We start from the raw sequence: 25,984 nt of genomic DNA on the forward strand, positions 1-25,984 counted from the left end.
TGGCACATCAGTGTGTTGACTGTACATGACAGATGTAGGACCAACGGCAATGAATTATTAGGTAAAGTCATAATTGTTCTTGGTACGAATTAAAGACGAGGGAAGAGAGGGACAGTCCTCTTGTTATCTTTCTGAATTTCTTGTCATATCATCCATCATCTGCGGTAATCCGATGGGGAGATGAGATGAGTAATGGCAGTGAATGACACTGAGATTTATAGTGAAGGCATGACGATCACATCCGGTAATCTGATGGTCGGTGAAAAGACATGTCCTTTGGATCCATCCACAAACCAAGTCGAAGATCTGAAAAATCTTACGGAGAATAAGACTATCGGGTAGACCAAATTTAAGACAATTCGCGTACACATGCACGTGGGTATGTCTAGTAGGACAGAAACTTTCATGGAAATGGCCCTTTTTGTACGCCATTTTGTATTTGTGAGAGGTTTTTTTAAAAAAAATTTAACTTTATTTTTGAATTAAAAAAAATAATGGATAGTTATATTTTATAAAAATTTAAATATGAAAAAGTATGAATTTACTATATTATATTCATTTAATTAATAATTTTAATTCTTAATATTTACATTAACTAAGAGTATTTTTTGATATTCTAAATATTTTATCATTCTCTACATTTTGTCCTACATATATAATAGGAACCCACTTTCCTTTTAATTTATTTTTGTTTTGAAATTTACAATCCCGACGTTGACCAATGATGTGCAAATTGTGCATGAATCTCGTGTTGGACTGATTTTGGGCTAGCCCAATATTCTGAATTTGTGAGCGAGTTAAAGTTGGATGACCCAAAAAGTGATGCGTAATTTCAATCCATTAAGGATGACTTTGTTTTTGTTTGGAGTCCCAAAATCATCACCATATTTGATGTATAGTAAATACAAGCAAAAGGACCCGCGCGATGCTGCGGGTTATGAAATTACATCAAATGTGTATAAAGTTGTGGAAGAAAAGAAAATGTAGAAATGATGAGCAAACAAACATTACAAAAATAAAGAAATCAGTACCAAAAAAATAGTGAGAGTATAAGGAATAGAGAGGCAATCATGAATTATACCTTTAAAGCGAAGAATCGTTAAACAATTTGGTTGAATGACCGCTTCTCATATTTGGATTTCGTACCCAAGATCTCTTGAAACAATCAAAATTTCATGGAAGCCTGAGGGGGAAAAAAAATAGAAGGAAAGAGAGCAGAAAACACGTAGTAGTATAGCCAAGTCGAATTTTGTGAAGGAATTTTGAGGCAACACAAAAGGAAAAAAAAAGTCAATAAATCAAAATGAAGAAACATTAACCTAAAAGTTATCTTCGCTTCTTTGCTTTAGGATAGTTCCTTTTTGGTAAAGATAATATGCTGCTATTTGGGTAACTCTGTTTAAAGATATGTTCGTTCTTTTACTACAGGGTTTTAATTCAAATTCGTTCTTATACGGTTAACGGGACTGGGGATTTGAATTTGATAATTTTTGTTTTGGTAGGGGAAATAAAATTTGGGAGTGTGATTCTAGGAACTGATTGCAATGTTTTAGCATAGTTGACTTGAAGAAGACGGGTTTGGGAAATATGTGGTATTTGAGGAAAATCCTTTCGTATATAAGAAGCCACGTTTAACAATAAAACAATTAATAAGAAATTGCTAGAGGATTAAAGGACCAATTTCATGATTTGCTACCTTAACACTATGATAACACACAATTTTGGGTCTAAAGAGGCTTTAACAACGTAAAATAGGAGGACTACATGTGTGCTACCTTAACACCATGATAAACACAATTTTGGGCCTGAAGAGGTTTTAACAGTATAAAATAGGAGGACTACAATTGCGTGATAATGCAGAAAAGTAATTTATATATATATATATATATTAATTTAAGTCTCCTCACAAATACTATGTCAAATAAAGTAGAGGCATTTTCTATGTTTCACTTAAGTGCAATAAAGTACATTAAGAATCCTTTAGTTTTGTTTTGTAATTCTTAATGTGGTGCTTTTATAGATTTTTTTTTTTTTTTTATAAGGAAAAAAAAAAAGCATTTTCGGACCATTGTAAAGCAAATGTTCTACTACAGTGCATATATCAACATTTGGTTTTGCATCTATTTTTCTGTCGCATCTATTTTTATTGTCAACATGCTAGTATCTCCATTTGCTACACAGTCGACCCATTCCTGTATTTTTAAGTAAAATTAACCATATAAAATCGCCATTAAAAATACCTACAAATATCAGGATACTACACAAAACAGCATGTACTCATATCTCATTAACATATTTGAAACCTAACTTCATACAAATTCCGGTTTACAGAGTGGGGTGATTTTGTTGAGCATGAAGACTTAATGACCATATTCAGCTCCTGAATAATCAGATTTCCTCTGTTCTTTCAATTATGCAGCAATCTTCGTTCCCACCTCATTTATTTTGTTGTTGAAGTAGTGGAAACACTTCATTGCATAGAATCCTATAGCAACTCCCTGCTAATTGTTACATCAATCTTCCTTTGCTGCCATTGAATCAATCTCAGAAAATTAAAGACTATAATTGATATGTCACATGATTGAAAGGAAGTATCAGCATCTTCATATAAACATAGTTAAAATTTTCAAATAGTTCAAAATGCTAAACGAAGAAACAATAGGTCACTACCAAGATAATCATACATAAAATGTTTACTTGACAATGAAAAATAAGAATCACAGAGACAGAGAAGTGCCCAAAGAAATGTAGTAATTTAATGAAAACCACAAAGATAATATGGATTTAAGGGTGAACATGCATTTGAAACAATATTCTGCATAATAAAATAATACAATTCACTATGAACAATGATGCAATCTTGTACATCTTCATCCATTCCAAATGAAGGCAAATGGAAAAAGCAAAATCAAATTAAGAAAATCTCTACATTGCTTTTGTTCAGAAGAAAGATTTCATACAATGTATGCATTATTTTGCAACTGATAATTTTAGGATATATTAATTGTTTAAATAATACTTGTGTTAACATTAGTTATTATTGTCAAGATGAGAATGAAGACATTTTCCTAATGGTTATGTGATAAAGCAAACGATTAAGCAAATAAAAAACAAAGAAGAGGACAGAGAAGAAACTGAGGAAAGAAAATAAATTGATATCCTGTATAGTAAATAGCAACGCAAACAGGAGGACATAGAAATGATATCTTGTTAAATTCACTCTCTTGCATAACAATATTAAATGAGGAAGACAAAAGAATAAACATGAGTAAATGAATTTATGCAAGATTCCCCAGATATTTAAATCTGTGCAAAATTCAACTCTCTTACATAGTTTTTCAGCAAACAGTTAAAAAAACCAAAGACAAAAAATTAAGCAAAAGAATAAACTGAAAATAAAAATTTTAAAGCTGAAAAGAATGGCTTCGAGGCATTTGAAAACCACAAAGTAAAAGCTGAATATATATATATATATATTTTTTTTTCAGACATAAGTCAAACAAACACACAACCACAATGATAAACACAAACAACACCTGCCAATCTACCAAACCAATTGGTAACCAGCAAGTCAAGAAACTGACCTCATTTAGGTGGGTGTATGGTATATCCATTGCCCTTCTTCAACCATGGATGGCCTTTCCCTTAAGAACCTTTTAACACCCTGTCACCTCAATTTTGCATCAAGGTGGAAGAGGAAATCAAGGTAGATGTATATATTCCATAAAACATGATAAAGGATCAGTAACAGATAATACAAACAGGAAACATAGAAACAGGATTATAAGGTTTGAAATTGAAAAAATTTTGTTCTTCAAATCAATTCCCATTCCAAAAGTCAAATATGCAGCTCTTATAAGCTCAAAATAGAATAAAACAATGGTACTCCGTAATATTTTTATAGTTATCGTTAAATTACAAAAAGCTCTACCCTAAAATGAATCTCAACAAAACACCCAAAAGATTCAACAATATACTCAGATATTAGAGGGTTTAGGGTTAGAAAACTCATTTTTTTTTAATTATCAAACAACATAATTGACAAACATTTTTAAGGAAGAAATACCTCATTTCAAAATCTGTAGCTTCCAATCAAATCAGTCATTAGTATACAACACTTCAAATCTCATGAGTAAATAGCAAGTAATTCAACCAAGAAGATATCAATTCCATACTATAGATGCCTATAGTAATACTGTAATGGTATCAGAAGTCAGAACCTAAAAATCAATTCCATATCTAACACTATAACTAACAATCAAATCGTGCAAAGAGATCAGAAGTCAGAACCTAAGAAATCTATTGCATATCTCAAACTATGACATTAATCAGATAGAGAAATTTAAATTGGTATATCATTAAACCAAATTGAATTTCAGATACTTCACTACAGTTTCATGAACCATAAAGAGAGTACACATAGAAGGGAAGATGGCACTTTATAAGTATTTTGGGATTTTTCAATCTATAACATTTGTATGGCTTGTTGGTTTTATTCTGATATTCTAAATAATCCTTTTGCAATCGTAATATTTTGGGGTTTGCATTGCAGCATCCATGTGATTATCAAACTTATACAATGGAACACCCAAGCAATGATGACCAATGCAAGAGTTCAGTGGTAGTAACATATGGGAATCAAGTTACTGGTATTGAATTTACTGTCTGATAGGCTAAAGCCTTTACTCTGACAACGGTCCCAAATGACCTCAACCATGTTGTGTGCTGTTGTTATACCCAGGTATGTTTTGCATTTAGTATTTTCATCAAACCAATGTGTTTTTTTCTCTCTTCAATCAATCTAAATGGTCTGTGACTACAATTTTATTCTACAGAACATAAATAAAGAATTGATACAAAAGCATTCTAGATCTGTCCGCTGCTAGAAACAATAAAGATGTACACCAAAGTGGTTAAGATAAAAGAGGTTAAGATAAAATAATTGTCAATTTCTATTTTGAGAAAAACAAAAGTCTGTTGACAAAAAATCTCTTCACAAAAAAACTGAAAGAAAGAAAGTTTCTTGACAAAAAATCTCCCGGCTAACAAATTCTTCATATGAAAGAAATACTTGAGAATGGAAGGTATAGTGCTACCACCCTTCTCTTTTTTTTTTCTCTTTTTCACTCACACAAACACATATTTTATTGTTGCAAACAATCAATGCTCTGATAATAAGAATGAAACAGGGAACACAGAAGGCTATATGAATGAGAGTATATGTAAAGAAAGAGCTGAAGTTGTGAAGAATGATGTAGAACAACCACTCTTCAATTGAAAAAGAGTGTTAGCTGTAACAAACAACTTCAATGTAGCGAATAAACTGGGAGAGAGAGGATTTAGCCTTGTTTTATAAGGTGACACTTTCTAAACTGCTTGATAAATACTAATGTACAGTTTAACTAATATATGCTAACTTGGACAGGTCGAAGACATAAACAGATAAGATTTCTTAAAGGAGGCAGCACAAATATTCATTCCAGGTACATTGTAGCATGATTTCTGTTTGTTCAACCTCTCTAATTCTAAAAACCCAAAACTTCAATATATAACTTTAATTTTCTATAAGTGTTGATCTAGATTTACATTCCCTTTGTCTTGACAACTCAATCAAACATCTCAATCAAAAGTCACCCTAGACAATCAAAATCACAAAACCTTTCTCTCACTCAGGATCAAATCGTTGCACAAACTGTGATCTACATAAGCTTGTGACAATCTTAATATCTAGAATATTATGTTTAATTGTAATTTTAAAGAACAAACCATACATATTCAAGCAAGAAATCTACAGCATGCCTACTCAATCAGGCCATACAATTTTCAGAATTTATGTATCAAGCATATTGAACAAAGAAAGTAAACCATATGTTTTCCCAGACATCATATGCTGGAGAGTCAATCTAAGAAGGGAAGATGGCACTTTATCAGCATGGTTGCTGGTTAATCATTCCTAATTTCTATTTTGTCTTCACTTCTTTTTTCCTTGTGTTTTATCACTAATTTTTTTCTCCATATTTAGAATACAACAACCAACAGCAGAACAAAAAAGAAAATTTTTTCAATAAAAAAAAAAAAAGCATGCTTAGTTTTTGCTTTCTAATGTTTTATCAGCAATAAAAACAGAAATTGAGAATGATTTCCATTTCTAAGATTTCTCAAAGAGAGCAAAGTCATTGAATTGACAATTGATTTAAAAAATTAATAATAACAATGATGGAAATACCTGAGCTAATCTGTGAGATTCAATTCCCTTCCTGATAGAACCCAATATGTTCTGAAATTTAAATACCTCAACTTCTCTTATACAGCAATAGGGATTACTCAAGAACCTGAAATCAAAGTAACCGAAGGAATGAACCCAAATTCGTGAAAAATAAATAAATAAAACATTAGGGATTACCCCAAAACTTGAAATCAAAGTAACCAAATAAATGAATCCAAATTTGTAAAAAATAAATAAAAAATACGCTAAAGATAGAACATGGCTCAAAACAATATGTGTATATTAATATCAAGCTTAGTTAAACAGATATACACAATGAGTACATTTGATTCAAAACTCATAATCAACCAAGCCCACCAAGCCACCCTAAACAATCAAAATCACAAAACCACTCTCTCACTCAGGATTGAATTGTTGGACAGACTGTGATCTACATAAGTCTGCAGCAATTCTAATATCTAGAATATTATGGTCAATTATAATTTTAAAGGACAAACCATACACATTAAGGCAAGAACTCTACAACATAGATAGCACTTTATCAGCATGGTTGCTAGTTAATCACTCTTAGTTTCTATTTTAGCAAAACCTGATTAATGTCCACTTCTTTTTTGCTTGTTTAAAATGCAACAGCAAACAGCAATTCTAACAGCAGATAAAAAACAGAAACAGCAGAATGCAACAGCCAATAGCATATAAAAAACAAAAAAAATTTAGAATGCAACAGCCAACAGCAGATAAAAAACAGAAAAAAATTTTGAATTAAAAAAAAAGCATGTTTAATCTTTGCTTTCCAATGTTTTATCCAAAAACCTGAAATCAAAGTAACAAAATAAATGAACCCAAATTCGTAAAAAATAACTAAATAAAGCATTATAGATTACCCAAGAACCTAAAATCAAAATAACCAAATAAATGAACCCAACTCTACAAAGGACGAAAAATCTCCTAACCAACAACCAATTATGCAATTATGCATAATTTTCAAAGATCTTAAGTTCATCATGGGAAGCTTTCGGATACAATTATGCATTCCCAATAACAGACCTCTCAAACTTTGGTCTGCAAAATATCCATTCTAGACCATCATTTTCAAAGATCCTCCTATGTCTCATCCTTTAAAAATATTCATACAAAAAAAGTATTGCTCTCATGAGCTATAATTTATGCCTTTGCAGGTGCTTTAGCCTTTCAAGTGATAGAAGAGAGACTGAAAAAGGGAAGAAATAGCTCTTCAATCAATCTTCTAACAGAAGACTTTGCACAAAAATAAACCTAAGGACTCAAAATTCCAACTATACAGTCTATATGAATTCACTTTCTAACATACCATTCATATTTCCACAAAGATGAAAATTCCATACATACAGAACAGTCCTCTACAGAAGCATTTTGACCTAATTTATACCTAATTTATACCTACTTTATATTGTTTTGGCAACTTAAATGAAACTACAACTCAAGTCCATATGTAACTATCCATGTATAATACAAATATGGGTCTTCTGCATTAATGATGCAGAAAGCACTCAAGCTAACGAATATTCCCACCAAAAAATGCAAGAAAATGGTTGGCCTCATTGTATCAGCTTCTATATATTAATCCTTGAAATTTCTGAATTCTGCAGAAATTAAAGAACATATCCGCACAAAAACTCATTAGTACCGAATACCGATTGGCGAAGGCAAGACAATCATAGTTGTGGAGTACATAGTTAGAAAGATGAATGTGCATACGTACTGATAGAAGCAAGTCAGTTCTATTTGATTCTTCCATCTAAGATAAAATAATTGCCAATTTCTATTTTGACCAAAAAAAAAAAAAAAAGTCTCTTGACAAAAAATTCCTTGACAACAAACTAAAAGAAAGAAAAATCTCTACTGTAGTTTGATAGCTTGATCAGCTTATGTATACTATATCTGGCTATGGAGAAGCGCTAGATAATTCACCAAAATTTTCAAGTCTGAGCATAATCAGAATCAACTACTCACATGAAGATTCAATTTCAAAGAAAAATACAACAGAGCATGTTTAACGCTTAAGCGGCAACTTCCTGTGCAATTTTTTATTTCATTTGTATCTGTGTTTTTTGTAGGTTGGTACAGCTTTTGTTCTGTTTGGTGCTTTTGGTTGAATATAATTTCATACATTGGGCATGAAAGCATAAAGGACATGGGAATGCCATGTTACAATGTAACGATTATACTCTCTGTTAGGTCCCTGGATAGATTCTGGTGCCAAGCCGTGGCATGAGTTGGGGAAAACGTGAACAATAGGCTAAGAGCTCTTCTATTGCTTTCATAGTTCACAATGGGCTAAGTTTTCTAAATCAGCATTACCCCACCATCCAAAATCCTTCAAAAGGCTAGAGTTCAGTACCAAAAAAAGAGTTGAGGTACTGGGTCAAAACATGCAGTCTGCCTCAAAGTTGTCAAATTTTCCTAAAATACAATGTCTAATGCAGAGGCCTGAGTACTCAGACAATTGTCTAATGCAGTATCACATGAATGGTTAGAAAGAGTTTTCCATTTTGCAGACCTATGCCTTAGATCAACCATTATTAGGGTACAAAGACTAATTTGATGGTCAATACCAAGGACAAAAATATTGATGCCTTATAACTGTTTCTTTATTATTCCTATCCATTATATATATTGTCAAAATAGTTTTTCCTCTGTAAAAGGACAAAAATTCTGTAGCTTTTGATCCTTTATTGCTTCGTTACAGAATTTGGCAAACCTGAAATCTATCAATTTGGAAAGCTGCCATCAATTCAATAAAAAAATAAATAAAAAAATAAAAAAACATGCTCAGTCTTTGCTTTCCAATGCTTTATCCAAAAACCTAAAATCAAAGGAATCAAATAAATGAACCCAAATTCCTAAAAAATAACTAAATAAACCATTAGAGATTACCAAGAATCTGAAATCAAAATAACCAAAAAAATCAACACAACTCTACAAACCAACAATCAAATTCATGAAATAAAGACCCAAAGATCTGTTAAAAAGTTGATGAGATGCATACCTGAAGACAAACGATGCAAATATTCGCAAGGAAGAAAGATGGAAGCCTGAGTCGAAGGGTGTAGAAAAGATGGAAGCCCCAACATATTCGAATCTTCACCACAATCTTTGTTATATTGATATGAGGTGTTTGTTGCTGGGTGCTTCGTGCGCGTTGTTTAAGTGAAAATGCTTAACCAAAGGAAAATTAAAACCTCAAATATTTGTTCCCTGAAGAAAAAAGAATAAAGAGAAAATCAGACGATCGAAACACTTATAGTAGCTGTGATTTTTAAAACAGAAAAAGATAAGTAGAAAAGGGTAGAAGAAGAACAATTAAATAATTTCAGTGAAGTCTCACCCATTAAGAAAATCAAATCCGCTAAAATCTCCATCAACCCATGGCTGCCCCCCAACCAGCTGGTTAGAAACAAACTGAAGCCAGGGCTTTGTCTCTGCGAACCAAACCCTCTCAACGAAGGAGGAGGGGCAAAAACGGGAACAAAAGAAGCTGTTTAATCAAGGGCATTTTCGTCAATTTACTGTGCATCAGGTCAAAAAAAACCAAAACAGCAGAAAAATGAGGGGCATTTCCGTCATTACACTGTGCTTAGCTACAGTGTTTAGTTGCATTGGGCTTTAGTATATATAGAATTGAGAGCTCGAGTCATTTTATAGTGAGGGGCTTGTATACGATTTTTAAGTGAAGTTCTATATCTTAATTGTTGGATAAATTAATTAATTAAATTTAATAGTTAAAAAATAAAATTTCACCTAAATGCCATATATAAGGCCCTCATTATAGAATTCTTGTTGAGAGCTCTATTATTAGGACATGGAGCAAGTAAATAATCACCATTTTCTATCCCTTCATTTCTTAAATTAAATCTCATATTCGTTTAGGATGAAATCTAGCATTCTCCCAAGTAAATATAATCAGTCTGATTTTCTATAAGGAAAAAAAAATAGACAAAGCCATAAGGATAATTACTGCTAATTAGAGAAAGCAAACAGAATAACAGAAAATACAACAACAAAAAACGACATGACAACAGATCACACGGCACACCTCCTCTCCTCTCCTAAACTACTTCAGAAACTCGATCTTGATGTGACGAATTGTGACAGGTCGTTTCACATACTTAGGGACCAGAGTGACCTTGATGCTGTCATCGCCGTCGGCGCCCACGTCGTCCAATAAGTCCGTGATCCCAAGCCTGAGGCTGGTCGTCACCGTCTTCCTCTTATGCGGCAAATACACAAAGCTTCCCGCGAACTCGGACGCGTCGGGTCGACTCAGCGAGTCCTCGTCGTCGTTCACGTGCACGTCGAACTTCACAGCCTCGTCCGCCAAGAACTCAATCCCCTGAATCGCCAGCACCTCCTCTTCTTCTTCCTTCTCCTTCTTGGTTCTCGACTTCTTGGGCCGCGGCACAACCACGCTGATAACCGAGTCAAGAGTGATCGGGAACTGAGTGAGTTCCACAACCTTGTTGTCTGAAGAAGTCTCGGCCGCATATGCTGCTGCTGGTTCACCCAAATCCCCTGTTGCTTGGCTCATCTTCGATCCGCAGTAGAAACCTCCGAACCCTCCTAGAGTTGCGATGAGAAGCTCTCTCCTTTCCAATTTCGCTGCTTTAACTAGAAAGCTTGCTGCTTTACGATTTCCCAAGAAGGAAATTCGAGAAGGGTTTTGAGAGATTGAAGAAGTGGAGAAGGCGGTGGTACGATTACGATTGAGAATGACGGGTAAGGGCGGTGAAGGTGAAAGTGAAAGAGAAGCCATAGCTGATGGATGGCTCTGGGTTTTTAATACTTAATTGTTGCTTTCGTCTATCAACTGTTCGACGAAATGTTTGACTGACTAGTTGGTGTCGGCATTAGAAACAGAACAAAGACTAATTGTATAATGTTATCTCTCCAGCAAAATTCCCAAATAAAATTACTTTAATTTGCAATCGCCAAGATAATCTTTAATTAATTTCAGAAATTGGATACTACAGTGCAACACCTTTTCAAATCCATAGAGGAAGCCCAATAACTGATATCTCTTGCGGCAACTTCAAAAACCAATAATAGTATAATCTGTTGCTTAAGTTTCTAGCCTTTTGTCTTTTGGGGTGTTGTTTGAGACCATTCCACCAAAATTTCACTGCAGAAAAGGGCGTGTTACGTGAGCTTCCATCCACACTTTTATCTGCATCTGCATTTGCTTAGCATCTTGTGACTTTTGGGGTTGGGAAGGTTTGGGGTCTCTCTCAATCTAACATTCAAACTTGTCTTCCCGCAATGAAGAAAATGTTTGTTTTGCATGATTTTGTGGTTAACTAATCAAAACAACAATGCTACTTAACTCGTATGTGTTACACAAACTTATAGAGGATGAAACTTACACAAGTTGAAACAGAGCAACTTGATTCAGTATCTTAATTCATTATGCGGTCGTAGGCTCAGACTAAGGCTAGGCAAAATAATCGATCTTGATCCCACCAATGGTGACAGGACGCAGGACATACCTTGGCACCAAAGTGACCTTTATAAAGCTCTCATCGTCAGCTCCAATTTGCTCCAACAAGTCCGTTATCCCAAGATGCAGGCTGGTTTTCACCTTCTTCTTGTACTGCGGCAAAAACACCAAGCTCCCAGCAAACTCGGCCTTGTCGGGTCGACTCAGCGAGTTCTCATCATCGTTCACATGCACATCAAATACCAGAGCCTTATCTGCCACAAACTCAACCCCTTCAATCACCAAAACCTCCTCTTCCTCTTCCTTCTCCTTCTGGCTCCTCGACTTCCTTGGCCTTTCCACAATCACACTGATCACCGAGTCCAAAGCTATGGGCAGCTCACTGCTCTGCACCAGTGCTACTTTTTTTGAGGTCTCTGCCGCATTTGCTGCACCAAAAGGCCTTGTTATGCCGCTCAGATTAGCCAAGGCGAGCCCTCCTAGACCGACAAGCGCGTTTCTCCTCCCATCAAATTTTACATGGTTTTGGTCACTATTGATTGTTGCTTTACATGATCCTCTGACACGATTTCTGAGTAAGGAAATCTGGGTTTTGTTTGGAAAGATATGACAGATTGAAGGGGCGGTGGAGTAAAAAGTGGTAATTGTGTTGGATGATAGTGGGGGAGGAGAAGCCATGGCTTTGTTTTGTTTTCTTTTAAATTTGTATGAACAATTTATGGAACTGCTGTATTTGACAATTTGTGATGACTAATCACATTCGCAGCCACAGAAATAAAATCTACATACGCATGGTTGTTGATAAGGACGAAAATTTCTTATTGACAAGTTGTGATGACTAATCACGCCCACCTCACATGACTTGTAATTAGGCACGTCCCAAGTTTCTAATATCTTCACTCTTCTTTGGGTCGTCGGCTATGAAGACTATGCACATGCTAAATTAGTGCGGCCCAAAAATTGTGCTCATGGAGATATATGTTTGCAGCCCAACTTTTATAATGACGATCGAGGACTACGTTCCATTTATCAAAGTGTAGCTGCTGGCCCAATTTTTGTTTTTCCCCGTCGATCGGGAGACTCGAATTTGATAGAAAATGTATCACTAGATCAAGTGTTAGTAGGTTGATTGGTCTAAAGTTTTTCTATCAAACGCGGCATACATCATTTGCTGCAATGATGTTTTGGATTGTGATGTGAGCAATAATTAGGCTGTGTTTTATCACTGAGTTAAGAGTGGGAGATGAGAAACTACCAATTTGGAATACCTTATGTTAGCTTGCATTGTAATTTGTAGTACATCTTAGAAGATGTGTACTAATGTACTCTGCATCAGAAATGTAAATTTTATGTTGTGTATATAATAAAATCAATGCAACAGAATGAGCTTGCAGCAACACTACCTCCCTCTACTGCTAAACTAGTTAGCATTAGTTCAAGGGTGTTATTGAATTATCAGACACAGCCTCCTCTGTCTCTCTATCCTTGTATGGCCTGAGCCTCTTCTTCTAATGGATGCTCCTCTCTTGTTTCACTTCTCAGGCTCTTAGCTCCTGTTAGAGTAAGTTTTGCAGTCTCTGTGTGTTTGTTTTCTCTATATTTGTAATTTGATATGTTACTTCATAAGCAGCCTTTGTTGATTACATGTAGTTTATAAGCAGGCTATGCATAAACAAAACTGGTGTGGCCATTTTTCATACCTTGGCACCAAAGTCATCACCTACCGTCTTCAATTCGTCCTCCAACAAATCCGTTATCTCTATATGCAGGCTACTAGATAAAATAGAATAAGATGAAAAAAATAAAATAAAAGGCTGCATATAAATATAACAGACTTGTTTGGGGATGAGTTGAAGATGATAATAGTCTGGTGCAAACAATAGTTTCGAACCGTTGTACATTTTAAAAATCACATTACAGCTCTGTATTATTGTTTTGGCACCAATGGTTCGTTTTGTTTCATTTATGAAATGCGTAAATGAGCAGTTGAGAAAGGCTGTTGTTAAAGAAGAAGAAAATAATGGAAAATCCAAGTTGGAAAGGCTGTTGTCATGCCTGGGTTGATTTTAAAAAAAATTTAAAAAGTTGAAAAACTAGTATAGCCGCGCGGCTTTATTATTGCCTTACAAAATTGGAAAAAGGAGGAGTATAGCCGTCCGGCTATACTATCTCTTTTAAAAACAATAAAAAAGGGGTACAGCCGGCCGGCTATACTATTTCTTAAAAAAAGTGGAAAACCCAATTCTTTTAAAAATTAGAAATCCCGAATATAGCGGCTCGGCTAAACTATTTCTTTAAAAAATTGCGAAAATCGAGTATAGCCGTTCGGCTATACTATTTCTTCTAGCCAACCGGATTTACTATGTCTTTAAAAGATTGGGAAAACCAGAGTATAGCCGTGCGGCTATACTAAAAAATTGGTAAAAACCGAGTATAGCCGCGGCTATACTATTTCTTTATGAAAATTACTATTTCTTTAAAAAAAGTATTAAAAACAAGTAGAGCCGCCCGGCGATACTATTTCTTTAAAAAAAAATTGAAAAAACCGATATAGCCGCCGGCTGCAATATTTCTTTTAAAAAAAATAAAAAACAGAGTCTAGCCGCTCGACTTGAGCTCAAACAGTTGAAAATGTAGTTTTGAGACATGTTTGCACAAATATATACATATACATTACCTGCTTCTTCTTTTTCAAGGACTCTTCCAGTTTAGCAATTTTATCAGTACAAGCTTTCTCATGCTCAGATATCAGACTCCTTTCTTTCTTTCCAATTTTTGGTGATTAAATAATCAGAGTTCCATGAACCTATCAACAAAGCTTTCATAGCTTAGTTGGGAAATTAGAGTACAGCCGTGCGGCTATACTATTTCTTTTTAAAAAAATGGGGCAAAACGGGTATAGCCGCCCGGCTATACTATTTCTTTGAAACAATTTGTTACAACCGAGTATAGCCGAACGGCTATACAGTTTCTTTAAAAAACATTTAAAAAAAGGAGTATATCCGCCCGGCTATACTATTTCTTTAAAAACATTTGGAAAAACCTATCTAATTGAATTACAAGTACAATCCACTTACAAAGAAACGCTTTTATAGTATGAAGAGAAATCAGATGCAATTATAAGATTTGGAAACTATAAAGAACTACCTTTCAAGGCCTGTAGTCTGTAGATGGTTGGCTTGGTCCTTACAAAAATCTGCACCAGTCCATAAGGCTGGTCAGAACAGAACGATAACCAAAAGCATTTGGTGTTACAAAGCAGATGGATACCTAACCTAACTACTTTTTTCTTAGAGAAAAAAAGAACCTAACCTGCAAATCTGGCAAAGGGTTGTATGTTTGTTCCTCTCTTGTGTTGAAAACAGTAATGCCTGTGATCCTCGGAACTCCAAGTTGAGCAATGAGGTTCTGCATTAGGAAAGAGCCATAGAATTACTCGCACAGATGAAAATACCAGAGGCAAATTCTTTTAAACTAATAATCTCAATGTTATATTTTTGAAAGATGAATGGTCTTAAATCTGATGTGATGGAACATCCAATTAGGTAGTAGATGAGCAAATAATCATACAACATGTCAAACAAAGTGGGGCAAATATTCAGTTATGCTAAGACACGCTCATATTATTATTCTTCTCTAATATGGAGGTATTTATACAAGTACAAAGATGTGTTAACCCTAAATAAAATAATGACTCGCCAACACAACTATCTTCTCTCTGGAATATCAGTTTTTAAGAAGTGCAGATAGAACCTAAAGTGTGAGTCTGGGCAAAAAGGTCCAAACTCATGCTGCAATTGGAGATGATCACTTCAACAAAAATGTTTAAACTGAGTCCATAATATGCTGTTGGAATCAATTAGATAAGCAATTGAGATGCTAACAATGAGAAATGAGTTCAAATGTGTAATTCACGGTTTCTAACTTTTTCTGTCATCAATTAAACTTATATAATCCATCTGAGCTGATCTCAAAGTTCACAGAGCTTACGAGGTCTGTTAGAAGAAGAAGAACATTGAGGCCAGTTAAAGCAATAGAGAAATGAAACAAAACCACCCAAATAAGAAATACTTACGCATGCAACAGAGCAGGAGGAGTCCAAGGAGGATATGGAAAGAAAGGAAAAGAGGAAGGAGGACAGAGGGATTGGATTGGATTGGAAGTATATATGCAAGAGTCACAAACAAGAGTCACAAATTTCGGAAGTATTAGCACAAACTTGAAAATAAAAGGAAACGTTAAAAAAAGGAAAAACCACATTAATTAACTTCCTTTATTTGGGACTCAAAAAAATCAAGATCACCAAAATATTCCTGCTCTAATTCAGAAAACCAACATCCAAATCAAAACTAGAAATAAATGCCCTGCTTATTAAAGATGCGTGCATTGGGGTCTAATAGTTTTTAATGATAATTTATTATTTAAATTAGACTGAAATGGAAAAAATAATATTGATTAATATGGTCATAATGTGGTCGGTTATTCAATCAAGCCGAACCGCCTATATAGCATGTAAGCAAGAAACGCCGTTCTTTCTTTCTCTCACAATTCATCCTGCACCCGACCGCCAGTCGTTTTTTCTCTCTCAACCGCAAAGCCAAACACCAAGCTCTACACAGCCACCGACAACGTCTGCGGAAAGGACCTTTTCTCGCCAGCTATGGCCCCTCTCAACTGCAATACGTCAATAATCGGTGTGTATGCTTTTTCTTTTTCTTTTAATTCAAGAGTGACCAAGACTATCTGCAATTGAATTGCTTGAGCTTTAAATTAATTTTATGCCACAGCTTTTGTGTATAAAAAATTATATTTTCACATTGAAAATATTTAATTTTTTGTCTTTCCTCCACTCAATCACATTGTTCTATTATATATCCTTCGGTATGCTCTTGATTTTTGTTTTTAGGGTTTCCGAGAAAGATTATATGAAATTTGCTTGGGCTTTGTGTGGTTTGGAAAAAAGAAAGTGTTGTTTTTATTTTATTTTTGTTGTTGTAATTAGAGGATACATCTTATGCCAGAAGATTTAATCAATTTTTAAAGATGATTTTTCCGGCCAAGTTATTTTGGTATGTGCACGATGGATAGGGTTCAGGTATTTATTTGTTGATGGGATCATGTATATTATTCCTTCTAACTTCTTCGACATCATAACCCATTCTCTTACCCTTTTTTTTTTTTGTTTTGTTTTTTTTGTTTTGTTTTGGCATTTAACAATGTAATTGCATGTAAACAGATAGGAAGGCCGAAGAATCAAAGACGGAACCAGAGACTACAAAACTAACGAAAGAAGAACTTCTCAAAGAACTTCATAGCAATTATTATTTTTATTTGTTCCAGGGCCCTTACATTCCCAAGGGTATGTTTTGTGTGTGAGTGTGTGTGTGTGTGTGTGTGTGTGTGTGTGTGTGTGTGTGAATAAAAGCGATAGTCTAGCCTCCGCCTTCCTAATTCTATTGGGATGCTCTCTAATTTAGAGACAAGAAAGAAAAATATATATGCATGGTTCTCTATTTTATGACATAATATCTATGCAGTTGTTGTTGTTCTATGTCATGTTTAAAACAACTTGTAAGTTAAAAAGATGTTTTCCCTAGCTAAGTTATTTTGGCGTTTGCATCAAGCATAACCAATATTTAATAATATAGTTATTTGTTGATGGGATCATAGATGTTATTCCAATAACTTCTTTGCATTATCACCTTTTTCTTTTTCTTTTGTATTTTCACAATGTAATTGCATGGAAACAGAGAGCAAGCCTAAAGAATCACAGCCTAAAGAAGAATCAGAGCATGAAGAATCAGAGAATGAAGAATCAGAGAATTATGAATCAGAGACTGATGAATCAGAGGATGAAGAAATTGGTATGCTTTTGGTTTTGATTTTGATTTTGATTTTGATTTTGATTTTTTTTTTTTGAACAGAAGCAATAGTCTAACTATATTATTGGTAAGCTATAGCCTCTTCTGTCCTAATCTTATTGGTAAGCTTGGATTTTAGGGACAAAAAAGATGTGCATGCACCTTTTATATTTACATTTTTTTTTTCTCTCTTATGACATAATATCTATGTATTTGTTGTTATTTTATGTAATATGCTTGTAATACTGATTTTTGGGTTTTATCATCTTCATTCATTTATTGTCTTAAAAAAAGATTATTTTTATTGTTTACATTGTATTTAACAATGGATCTACAAATTGCACACAGGTGAATGTAAGTATTGTTTAAAGGTGGGTGACCACCATACAGAACTATGCTCTTACATTGATGAGGTCCCAGAGAACGCAATTGTTGGTGAGAGTTGTGTGGTTACATGTCTTGTATGTGGCTGCTTCTTTAGAGACTCACGTTGTGCTAATTGTGGCATAACCCTAGGACGTGCACTCTTCAAGGATTGTTTAATATGTGGGAAGCGAGGTGAACACATGGAATTTGAGTGCCCGGAACTCGAGCCGAATCCTGATTTTTCTTTCGACCCTTATGTTCCTTCTATTATAGTCTATAATCGCCCTTAATTGTAAACTAGAGTTGAAGCAAGGGAGAAAGAAGTGTTTTTTTTATATGTCGTTTGCCATAAATACCATGCATCCTAATCTTTTGATGTCTACATCGTGTATTGTTTTTGTCACAAATGAATTGCAATTTGCATAACATGGTCTATTATATTCTTATGCTTGAACTAGTTTTTATCTTATGATTTTGTTTTTCTCTTATGGGTTCAGTATACTTTATGTTATTCTAAACAACTAGGCATGAATGACCACGGTTTGAATTGAATGATGACTGGGTAAAATAACAAAGGTAAAATGAAAAAGTTTAGTAATAAATATTATAATGAGTTTTCACATCCGTCATTTATAACACTTTACAATAAGTTAAATGTCGAAAAGTTTAGTAATAAATATGAAGAATAAAGATCGAGTTGAAATACATTCAAAGATATTAATAATTGTAATAGAAGACGAGTCAAATAATAATAATAATATCGTACACATAGAAAAGGAAGGCGGAGCCAAGTGATGGCAGTGTCATTCATGCATATGATATATCATATGAGGACCAAGTGATGTTTCGACAACCTATGGAAGTACAGAGCTTACAAAATTATGGAGCAGATCAACTTCTGCAGCATGAGACAACCATATAACTACACAGCGCCAAGCATTAGCTTAAAAAATGCCAAGAAATAGGGGCGTTCCTATTCAAATAGGGAACTCAAAAATTTTGATTTTTTTAAAAACAAAGAGTTCTTAAATCTATTTTTAAGATTGAAAAACGTGTTTAGTATGCAACTTGAAAACTGTTTTCAAATATTAAAATTTAGAGAACTTGTGGGTTGTGAAAAAAAAAATAAAAAACAGGGATACCAAACGGGTTTTCTTTGTTTTGAACTCAAATTCTGTTTTTGAGTTTAAAAAATTAGATTTAAGTTGAATACTAAACAGGCCCTTAATGAGTCAATTTCTTCAATTGAGGTTTCTAGGGATGCTTTTTTTGTTTGCAGTTTAATCATGTCATAATTGGTGACCTAGTTGTTATCATACGATACATAGCCAATTACTATAACTTATGGCTCGCATAAAGGATTTGCTGAATTACCAATGAAGGTTGGTCAAAGTGGAAGGGGCTCTGGTCGTTTAAGCAAGTGGTCTCGGGTTTAAGCCCCTGTGAATGCATAAAACTTTCTTGGGAGAGGTCTTCGCATATGCGCCTGACAGTACCTTGGAGGATTAGGCCTGAGCCATGCCTGGGGATACCTTGGGAAACCCAAAAAAAAAAAAAAGGATTTGCTGAATTCATTCATTCTAATTAGCTAGCTATCATACGTCCATGAGATTGAAATGACTAAATTTTGGACCAATACATTAATGATAAATTGTGAAAGTTCCCTCACTCAATTCTTTCTTGAAGGAAAAGGTAAACAACAAGTGTCATATCCAACAGTGGGTGACCACAATCTCTTGGATTCTTGTGGTCCAAGAGATCGGGACTGCTATACAGTCCTGATCTCTTGGACTACATGGGTCCAAGAGATTTGTGGTCACTTATCGTTAGATGTAAATTCAACGATTCACTCACTCTTGCACTCCTTTTAAGAAATATTTTTAAACCATTAGATTAATATCCAACGGTGGGTGACCACAATCTCTTGGACGACATGGGTCCAAGAGATTTGTGGTCACTCACCGTTAGATATAAATTCAACGGTTCACTCACTCTTGCATTCCTTTGAAGAAACCTTTTTAAACCATTAGATTAATATCCAACGGTGGGTGGCCACAATCTCTTGGACTCTTGTGGTCCAAAAGATTTGTGGTCACTCACTGTTAGATGTAAATTCAACGGTTCACTCACTTTTGCACTCCTTTTAAGAAACCTTTTTAAACCATTAGATTAATATCCAACGGTGGGTGACTACAATCTCTTGGACTCTTGTGGTCCAAGAGATTTGTGGTCACTCACCGTTAGATATAAATTCAATAGTTCACTCACTCTTGCACTCCTTTTAAGAAACCTTTTTAAACCATTAGATTAATATCCAACGGTGGGTGACCACAATCTCTTGGACTCTTGTGGTCACTCACCGTTAGATGTAAATTCAACGGTTCACTCACTTTTGCCATCCTTTTCAGAAACTTTTTTAAACCATTAGATTAAATCCAACAGTGGGTAACCACAATCTCTTGGACTTTTTTGGTCTAAGAGATTTGTGGTCACTCACCGTTAGATGTAAATTCAACGGTTCACTCACTCTTGCACTCCTTTTAAAAAACCTTTTTAAACCATTAGATTAATATACAATGGTAGGTGACCACAATCTCTTGGACTCTTGTGATCCAAGAAATCGAGACTGTCCTATTATAATAGAAAAATGTTTTGCTCCTTATTAATTAGGGATATCTCTAAATCCGATGATCCCAATTCCTTAATTCATTAATTAATCAAATCAAATATTGATTAGAGTTTATCAAATCCAACATTTGTATTTGATTTTAAAAGGAAAATAAAAATAAAAATTATATTGTCGTATTGTTAGATTGGGAGACCACACATAAAGATACAAATGAATGTACGCAATGAATGGTTCATTTGGCTAGGAAACAAATTATTATTTTTTGATGACAATGTCTATCTCTCACCTCTCTCTAATTCTCAATCCCCAAAATTTGTGAGCCTGGAAGATACAATTCCTGAAATGAGGCCCACTATTGTAGGAGCCCTAATTCCGTTTGACACTCCATCAGGCCCAAAAGACTAAAATACCCATATGCCCAACTTTTTTTTTTTTTTTTTGGGACGAAAATATGCCCTTCACAAATCTTTTTGTTTTCTGGTCGATCTTTAATTCACAAATCAATATTCACTATCGTGAATATATTTTATTTTTGGAAGGGATATATATTTTTAATTTGAAATGTAAAGTCTGTTTTTGGAAGGAATATATTTTTAAAATATAAAAATAAGAAGTAAGGAATGAAAGTTTTATAAAATAAAAAAGTACCCACTACGATATATTTTAACTTTTTTGTTATTTTATTTCATATTATTCAAGTTATCTTGTTTTAGAAGTTTAATTAATAAAGGATATTTCTTGATATTTTGAAAGTTTCCCTAAATTCTTCGGGAAAAAGGAAAAGGTTTCTCAAAATTATGCCTCTGCCTTCATATATAATAGTCTTGTCTTTCTTTTCTTTTTTTGTCTCCATCTCTCTCTCTTTGTTTTTGCACGTTTAGGGTTTAGAATTTGAAAGACTCCGTTATCTATGGGTGGATCAGTGACGGTTTCGCAATCCAAGAAGGTGGTCTGGCCCTCGAGTTGTGAGGCTTCGAAGCACATGGACGAGGTATTTGTCCACTTCGCATCTCTAACTGGGTTTATTTTCTGGTGTTTTGTTTAAATAATCAGGTTATGTGAAATATGGGTCTTATTTTGAAATTGAGTTTCAGGGTTTATTATTATTGATAAGTATATGATAATAGTGGCAGTATGAATGTTGTTTTTAATGAGATTTAACTATTGACAGGCTCAGGTTAGAGTGGGTGGTAGAAGTTCAATGGCATCATTTTGTTTGTTTGACTAGGATCTGAGGACGATGAGTTGATGCAATCATTTTGTTTGTTTGACTAGGTAACTTTTGTTTGTTTAATACCTAGATACCCAGTGAATTTCAGACCAAAAAACAAAAGCCCATGAACTTTACCCCAACAATACAAACATAAAAAAACAAAAACAAAAAACAAGATTCTCTCTTCTTCTCTCTCCAGCCAATCCACTCAAAAAGTGATTTACTAAATCTGAGAGAATTTTAGATGGTGGTTTTCTTTATTGTACTGCAACTTGAGGTGTTTAGATGTCACATGCAATAGAACGCTTAACTTTGTTATTCTCCTGGTCATATTTGTTGTTTGTGCTGTCTCTTGGCAGGATGGAAAGGTGGCTGATACATTAGAAGGTGCAGATCCATCTAGTTTGGCTAATAAAGTTGCAGTTAAGCCTGAAGAACCTGCTCCAGAGTTGACAAAAGAAAATGAATCTTCCCAAGAGCAAATTCAAGCGCAAGATGGCCTTGATGATGCCTTGAAAAGGCGGCTGCAACAGCTGATTGACTCCAATCGAGTCATGCTTTTCATGAAAGGAACCCCTGAGGATCCCAAATGTGAATTTAGCAAAATAGCTGTTAACATGTTGAAGGAACATGAGGTCGAATTTGGAAGTTTTGATCTTCTCACGGACAATGAAGTTATGGAGGGGATACAAAAGTATTCTAACTGGCCACTATTACCACATGTCTACTTTGAAGGGAGGGCTTGTGGTTTTCGTACATAGGAACTCTAATGAAAGGTTGCCCATCTGATCCAACTGTGTTTGGATAGATTACACAATAGAAAAGTTGCACAAGAGAAAGCACTGAACTTTTGCAAAATGTGATTTTGATAGAAGAAAAGATATTGAGGCATTTGCAATGTAATGTTTTGATTCTTAAAGTGTTTATTTGCCTGGCTAATTTCTGTATCTTTTATGGGTTACTTTCTTTTTTGAATAGTACACTCTGTTAGTGGACAACAGGGCAGGTGGCTTTTAGATATTTAACCAATTGATCAATGGATAATGAATCTGTTTCAATAATATAATATTCCATCAATAATTTTTAATGGGATTACTTTCTCAACGTGAAATCAATATATAATATACACTAAATTGTGAACCTGAACTATTATAAATGTCACTTTGCTTTGCTCTCTGAACTATTACTACAAGTTTTTAATGATGTTGAAAGTTGTACAAAACAAAAAACAAACCAATTTGCGTGAACAAATTTCTGCGTATATACCAATGCATTTTGTATACGCATGAGCATATTTCGGTGTAGATGATGGTGAACCCGTCAAGAAAGAAGTTGTAGGTTTGCTGGTTTGTTTATGAATTCTACTGAGTATTTGACTTCCTCTGTTTTGGCTCTGCATTGCAATTTGAGCGTCATAATGGACTTTAATTTACTTTCTATTTTACAGCAATATCAGAAAAACTGCAGCCTGCTTGCTTGCTTGCTTACCAACATTACTGGATAACCAGCAAGGACATCGTGACGCCTCACAGGGTCATTACTGCTCTATATTATTGTTTTGGCACCGAATGGTTGATTTTGTTTCATTTATGAAATGTGTAAATGAGCAGAAAATCATGGACAATCCAAGTTGGAAAGGCCGTTGTCATGCCTGGGTTGATTGATATGAAAAATTGGGGAGGGGGGAAAAAAAGAGTATAGCCGCCTGGCTATACTATTTCTTTTAAAAAATTTAAAAAGTCGAAAAACCTGGTATACCGCCAGGCTATACTCTCTTTAACGAGTAAAGCCGTTTGGCTATGCTATTTCTTTTAAAAATGGGAAAAACCAAGTTTAAAAATTAGAAATCCCGAGTATAGCCGAGCGGCGATACTATTTCTTTAAAAAATTGAAAAAACCGATATAGCCGACCGGCTGTAATATTTCTTTTAAAACAGAGTCTAGCTGCTCGACTTGAGCTCAAACAGTACTCTCCAGAAATGAGCCAAGAGTCTTTCTCAGATTTCCTCGTCTGAAGTACTCGCTGCAAGTTCTGTCATCCTGAGTTTATAAACAGAAAATGTGGTTTTGAGACATGTTTGCACAAATATATATACATGGAGATATCAGTACAAGCTTCTTCTTTTTATTTTCAAGGAAGAGAGAGAGAGTGGGGTAGTACCTGCTTCTTCTTTTTCAAGGACTCTTCCAGTTTAGCAATTTTATCAGTACAAGCTTTCTCATGCTCAGATATCAGACTCCTTTCTTTCTTTCCTGACATGACATCAACCCATCAGAAAATTTTGGTGTATTCGATTTCACTATAAGGAGTAAAGGAGTTTTGTTGCTCACTCAGTTGTTCATATCGTGTGCAGAGCCTTTCCTTCTCTTCTTCTGCAGTTTTGATATGATGCTCTTAAATTTTACTTGTTACTGGAAAATGAAGCCAAACTAAAGGAGCTACATGCACAAGTCATGTTTTGTGTGCAGAGTATAAAAAAGCAGGCTTCCTATCCATAAATCTGAAACCGAAAGTGTGCAGACAAATAAGCTAGTTGCTGATTAGGTAAATACCTATCTAATTGAATTACAAGTACAATCCACTTACACAGAAACGCTTTTATAGTATGAAGAGAAATCAGATGCAATCATAAGATTTGGAAACTATAAAGAACTGCCTTTCAAGGCCTGTTGATGGTTGGCTTGGTCCTTACAAAAATCTGCACCAGTCCATAAGGCTGGTCAGGACAGAACGATAACCAAAAGCATTTGGTGTTACAGTTTAGATGGCAAATACAGCACATTAAAAATCAGGCAGCATTATGTGTCTGGATGAAAGGGTGACAAGGCAGATGGATACCTAACCTAACTACTTTTTTCTTAGAGAAAAAAAGAACCTAACCTCCAAATCTGGCAAAGGGTCGTATGTTTGTTCCTCTCTTGTGTTGAAAACGGTAATGCCTGTGATCCTCTGAACTCCAAGTTTAGCAACGAGGTTCTGCATTAGCAAAGAGCCAAGGAATTACTCGCACAGATGAAAATACCAGAGGCAAATTCTTTTAAACTAATAATCTCAATGTTATATTTTTGAAAGATGAATGGTCTTAAATCTGATGTGATGGAACATCTAATTAGGTAGTAGATGAGCAAATAATCTTACAACATCTAATTACTTACTATTTTCTAGTTTCTTTTCTCTGGAATATCAGTTTTTAAAAAGTGCAGATAGAAACTATAGTGTGAATTTAGGCAAAAAGGTCCAAACTAATGCTGCAATTGGAGATGTATTTGGAGATGATCACTTCAACAAAAATGTTTAAACTGAGTCCATAATATGCTGTTGTAATTATATTCTCCTCAACCCTCGGCAAAACCTTGTTAACATATACAGACCATTATCTTGTATATTTATTCAATCATCAATGTAATAAGGCTTATAGAAATGCAGAGAGATTGACTAGATGAAAGAGGAGAGAATTTCAGAGAGAGAGAGATTGGAGAAGAAGCTAGCTAAATTGTATTAGCTCAGCTCCAATATAACGTGCATATATTGTGCTATGACAAAAACCGTTAGGAATGGAATATTCTTCATTACATCATTCAATCCTAGCCACTCATTTAACTACCCTATGAGATAAAGACAAGTGGCCCAAGACTATTACATTTTCTGCTGCATACTTGGACTGTGATCCAAAGCTGCCTTTTAAACAAAGAATAGAAACTTCTTTGTTCTGATTACATTTCAGCAATCACACTTATAAACCAACAAACCTGTGCATGGATTTGAAATTCAGAAATCAATTAGATAAGCAATTGAGATGCTAACATTATGAATTCAATTAGAAATGAGTTCAAATGTGTAATTCATGGTTTCTAACTTTTTCTGTCATCAATTAAACTTATATAATCCATCTGAGCGGATCTCAAAGTTCACAGAGCTTACGAGGTCTGTTAGAAGAAGAAGAAGAACATTGAGGCCAGTTAAAGCAATAGAGAAATGAAACAAAACCACCCAAATAAATAAGCCCAATAAGAAATACTTACGCATGCAACAGAGCAGGAGAAGTCCAAGGAGGATATGGAAAGAAGGGAAAAGAGGAAGGAGGACAGAGGGATTGGATTGGATTGGAAGTATATATGCAAGACTCACAAACAAGACTCACAAATTTCGGAAGTATTAGCACAAACTTGAAAATAAAAGGAAACGAAGACAAAGGAAAAACCACATTAATTAACT

General features: G+C 34.6%; 4 protein-coding genes and 1 long non-coding RNA gene across 6 annotated transcripts; 2 read left to right on the forward strand and 3 right to left on the reverse strand.

Moving 5' to 3' along the window:
• Positions 1–2,195: 2,195 nt before the first annotated feature.
• Positions 2,196–9,717, reverse strand: LOC117625681. Its single transcript, XR_004585438.1, has 5 exons — positions 9,594–9,717; positions 9,255–9,463; positions 6,227–6,332; positions 3,585–3,664; positions 2,196–2,527 (listed from the first exon to the last, which is right to left on the reverse strand). It is a non-coding gene; the product is annotated as an uncharacterized LOC117625681 (long non-coding RNA).
• A 442-nt stretch (positions 9,718–10,159) lies between these two features.
• Positions 10,160–11,298, reverse strand: LOC117624568 (polyphenol oxidase, chloroplastic-like). Its single transcript, XM_034355893.1, has one exon. The coding sequence runs from the start codon at positions 11,016–11,018 to the stop codon at positions 10,320–10,322; it is 699 nt and encodes a 232-aa protein (XP_034211784.1). The 5' UTR covers positions 11,019–11,298; the 3' UTR covers positions 10,160–10,319.
• LOC117624569 (polyphenol oxidase latent form, chloroplastic-like) lies at positions 11,179–12,473 on the reverse strand. The gene has a single exon (XM_034355894.1). The coding sequence runs from the start codon at positions 12,375–12,377 to the stop codon at positions 11,694–11,696; it is 684 nt and encodes a 227-aa protein (XP_034211785.1). The 5' UTR covers positions 12,378–12,473; the 3' UTR covers positions 11,179–11,693.
• A 3,783-nt stretch (positions 12,474–16,256) lies between these two features.
• LOC117626342 lies at positions 16,257–18,350 on the forward strand. 2 transcript variants are annotated; one of them, XM_034358012.1, is made up of 5 exons: positions 16,257–16,393; positions 16,936–17,058; positions 17,450–17,563; positions 17,909–17,995; positions 18,077–18,341. In XM_034358012.1, the coding sequence occupies exons 1-5, from the start codon at positions 16,360–16,362 to the stop codon at positions 18,214–18,216; spliced, it is 498 nt and encodes a 165-aa protein (XP_034213903.1). In that variant the 5' UTR covers positions 16,257–16,359; the 3' UTR covers positions 18,217–18,341. The 2 variants fall into 2 exon arrangements, with proteins under 2 accessions (XP_034213903.1, XP_034213901.1); XM_034358010.1 differs by having other exon boundaries at positions 17,909–18,350.
• Positions 18,351–21,271: 2,921 nt separating this feature from the next.
• LOC117625793 (monothiol glutaredoxin-S17-like) lies at positions 21,272–22,715 on the forward strand. Its single transcript, XM_034357353.1, has 2 exons — positions 21,272–21,546; positions 22,128–22,715. Exons 1-2 carry the CDS (start codon positions 21,466–21,468, stop codon positions 22,527–22,529), a joined length of 483 nt encoding a protein of 160 aa, XP_034213244.1. The 5' UTR covers positions 21,272–21,465; the 3' UTR covers positions 22,530–22,715.
• The last annotated feature ends 3,269 nt before the right edge of the window (positions 22,716–25,984 follow it).

Source organism: Prunus dulcis, chromosome 4 (assembly GCF_902201215.1).
Source record: "Prunus dulcis chromosome 4, ALMONDv2, whole genome shotgun sequence".
NCBI lineage: Eukaryota > Viridiplantae > Streptophyta > Magnoliopsida > Rosales > Rosaceae > Prunus > Prunus dulcis.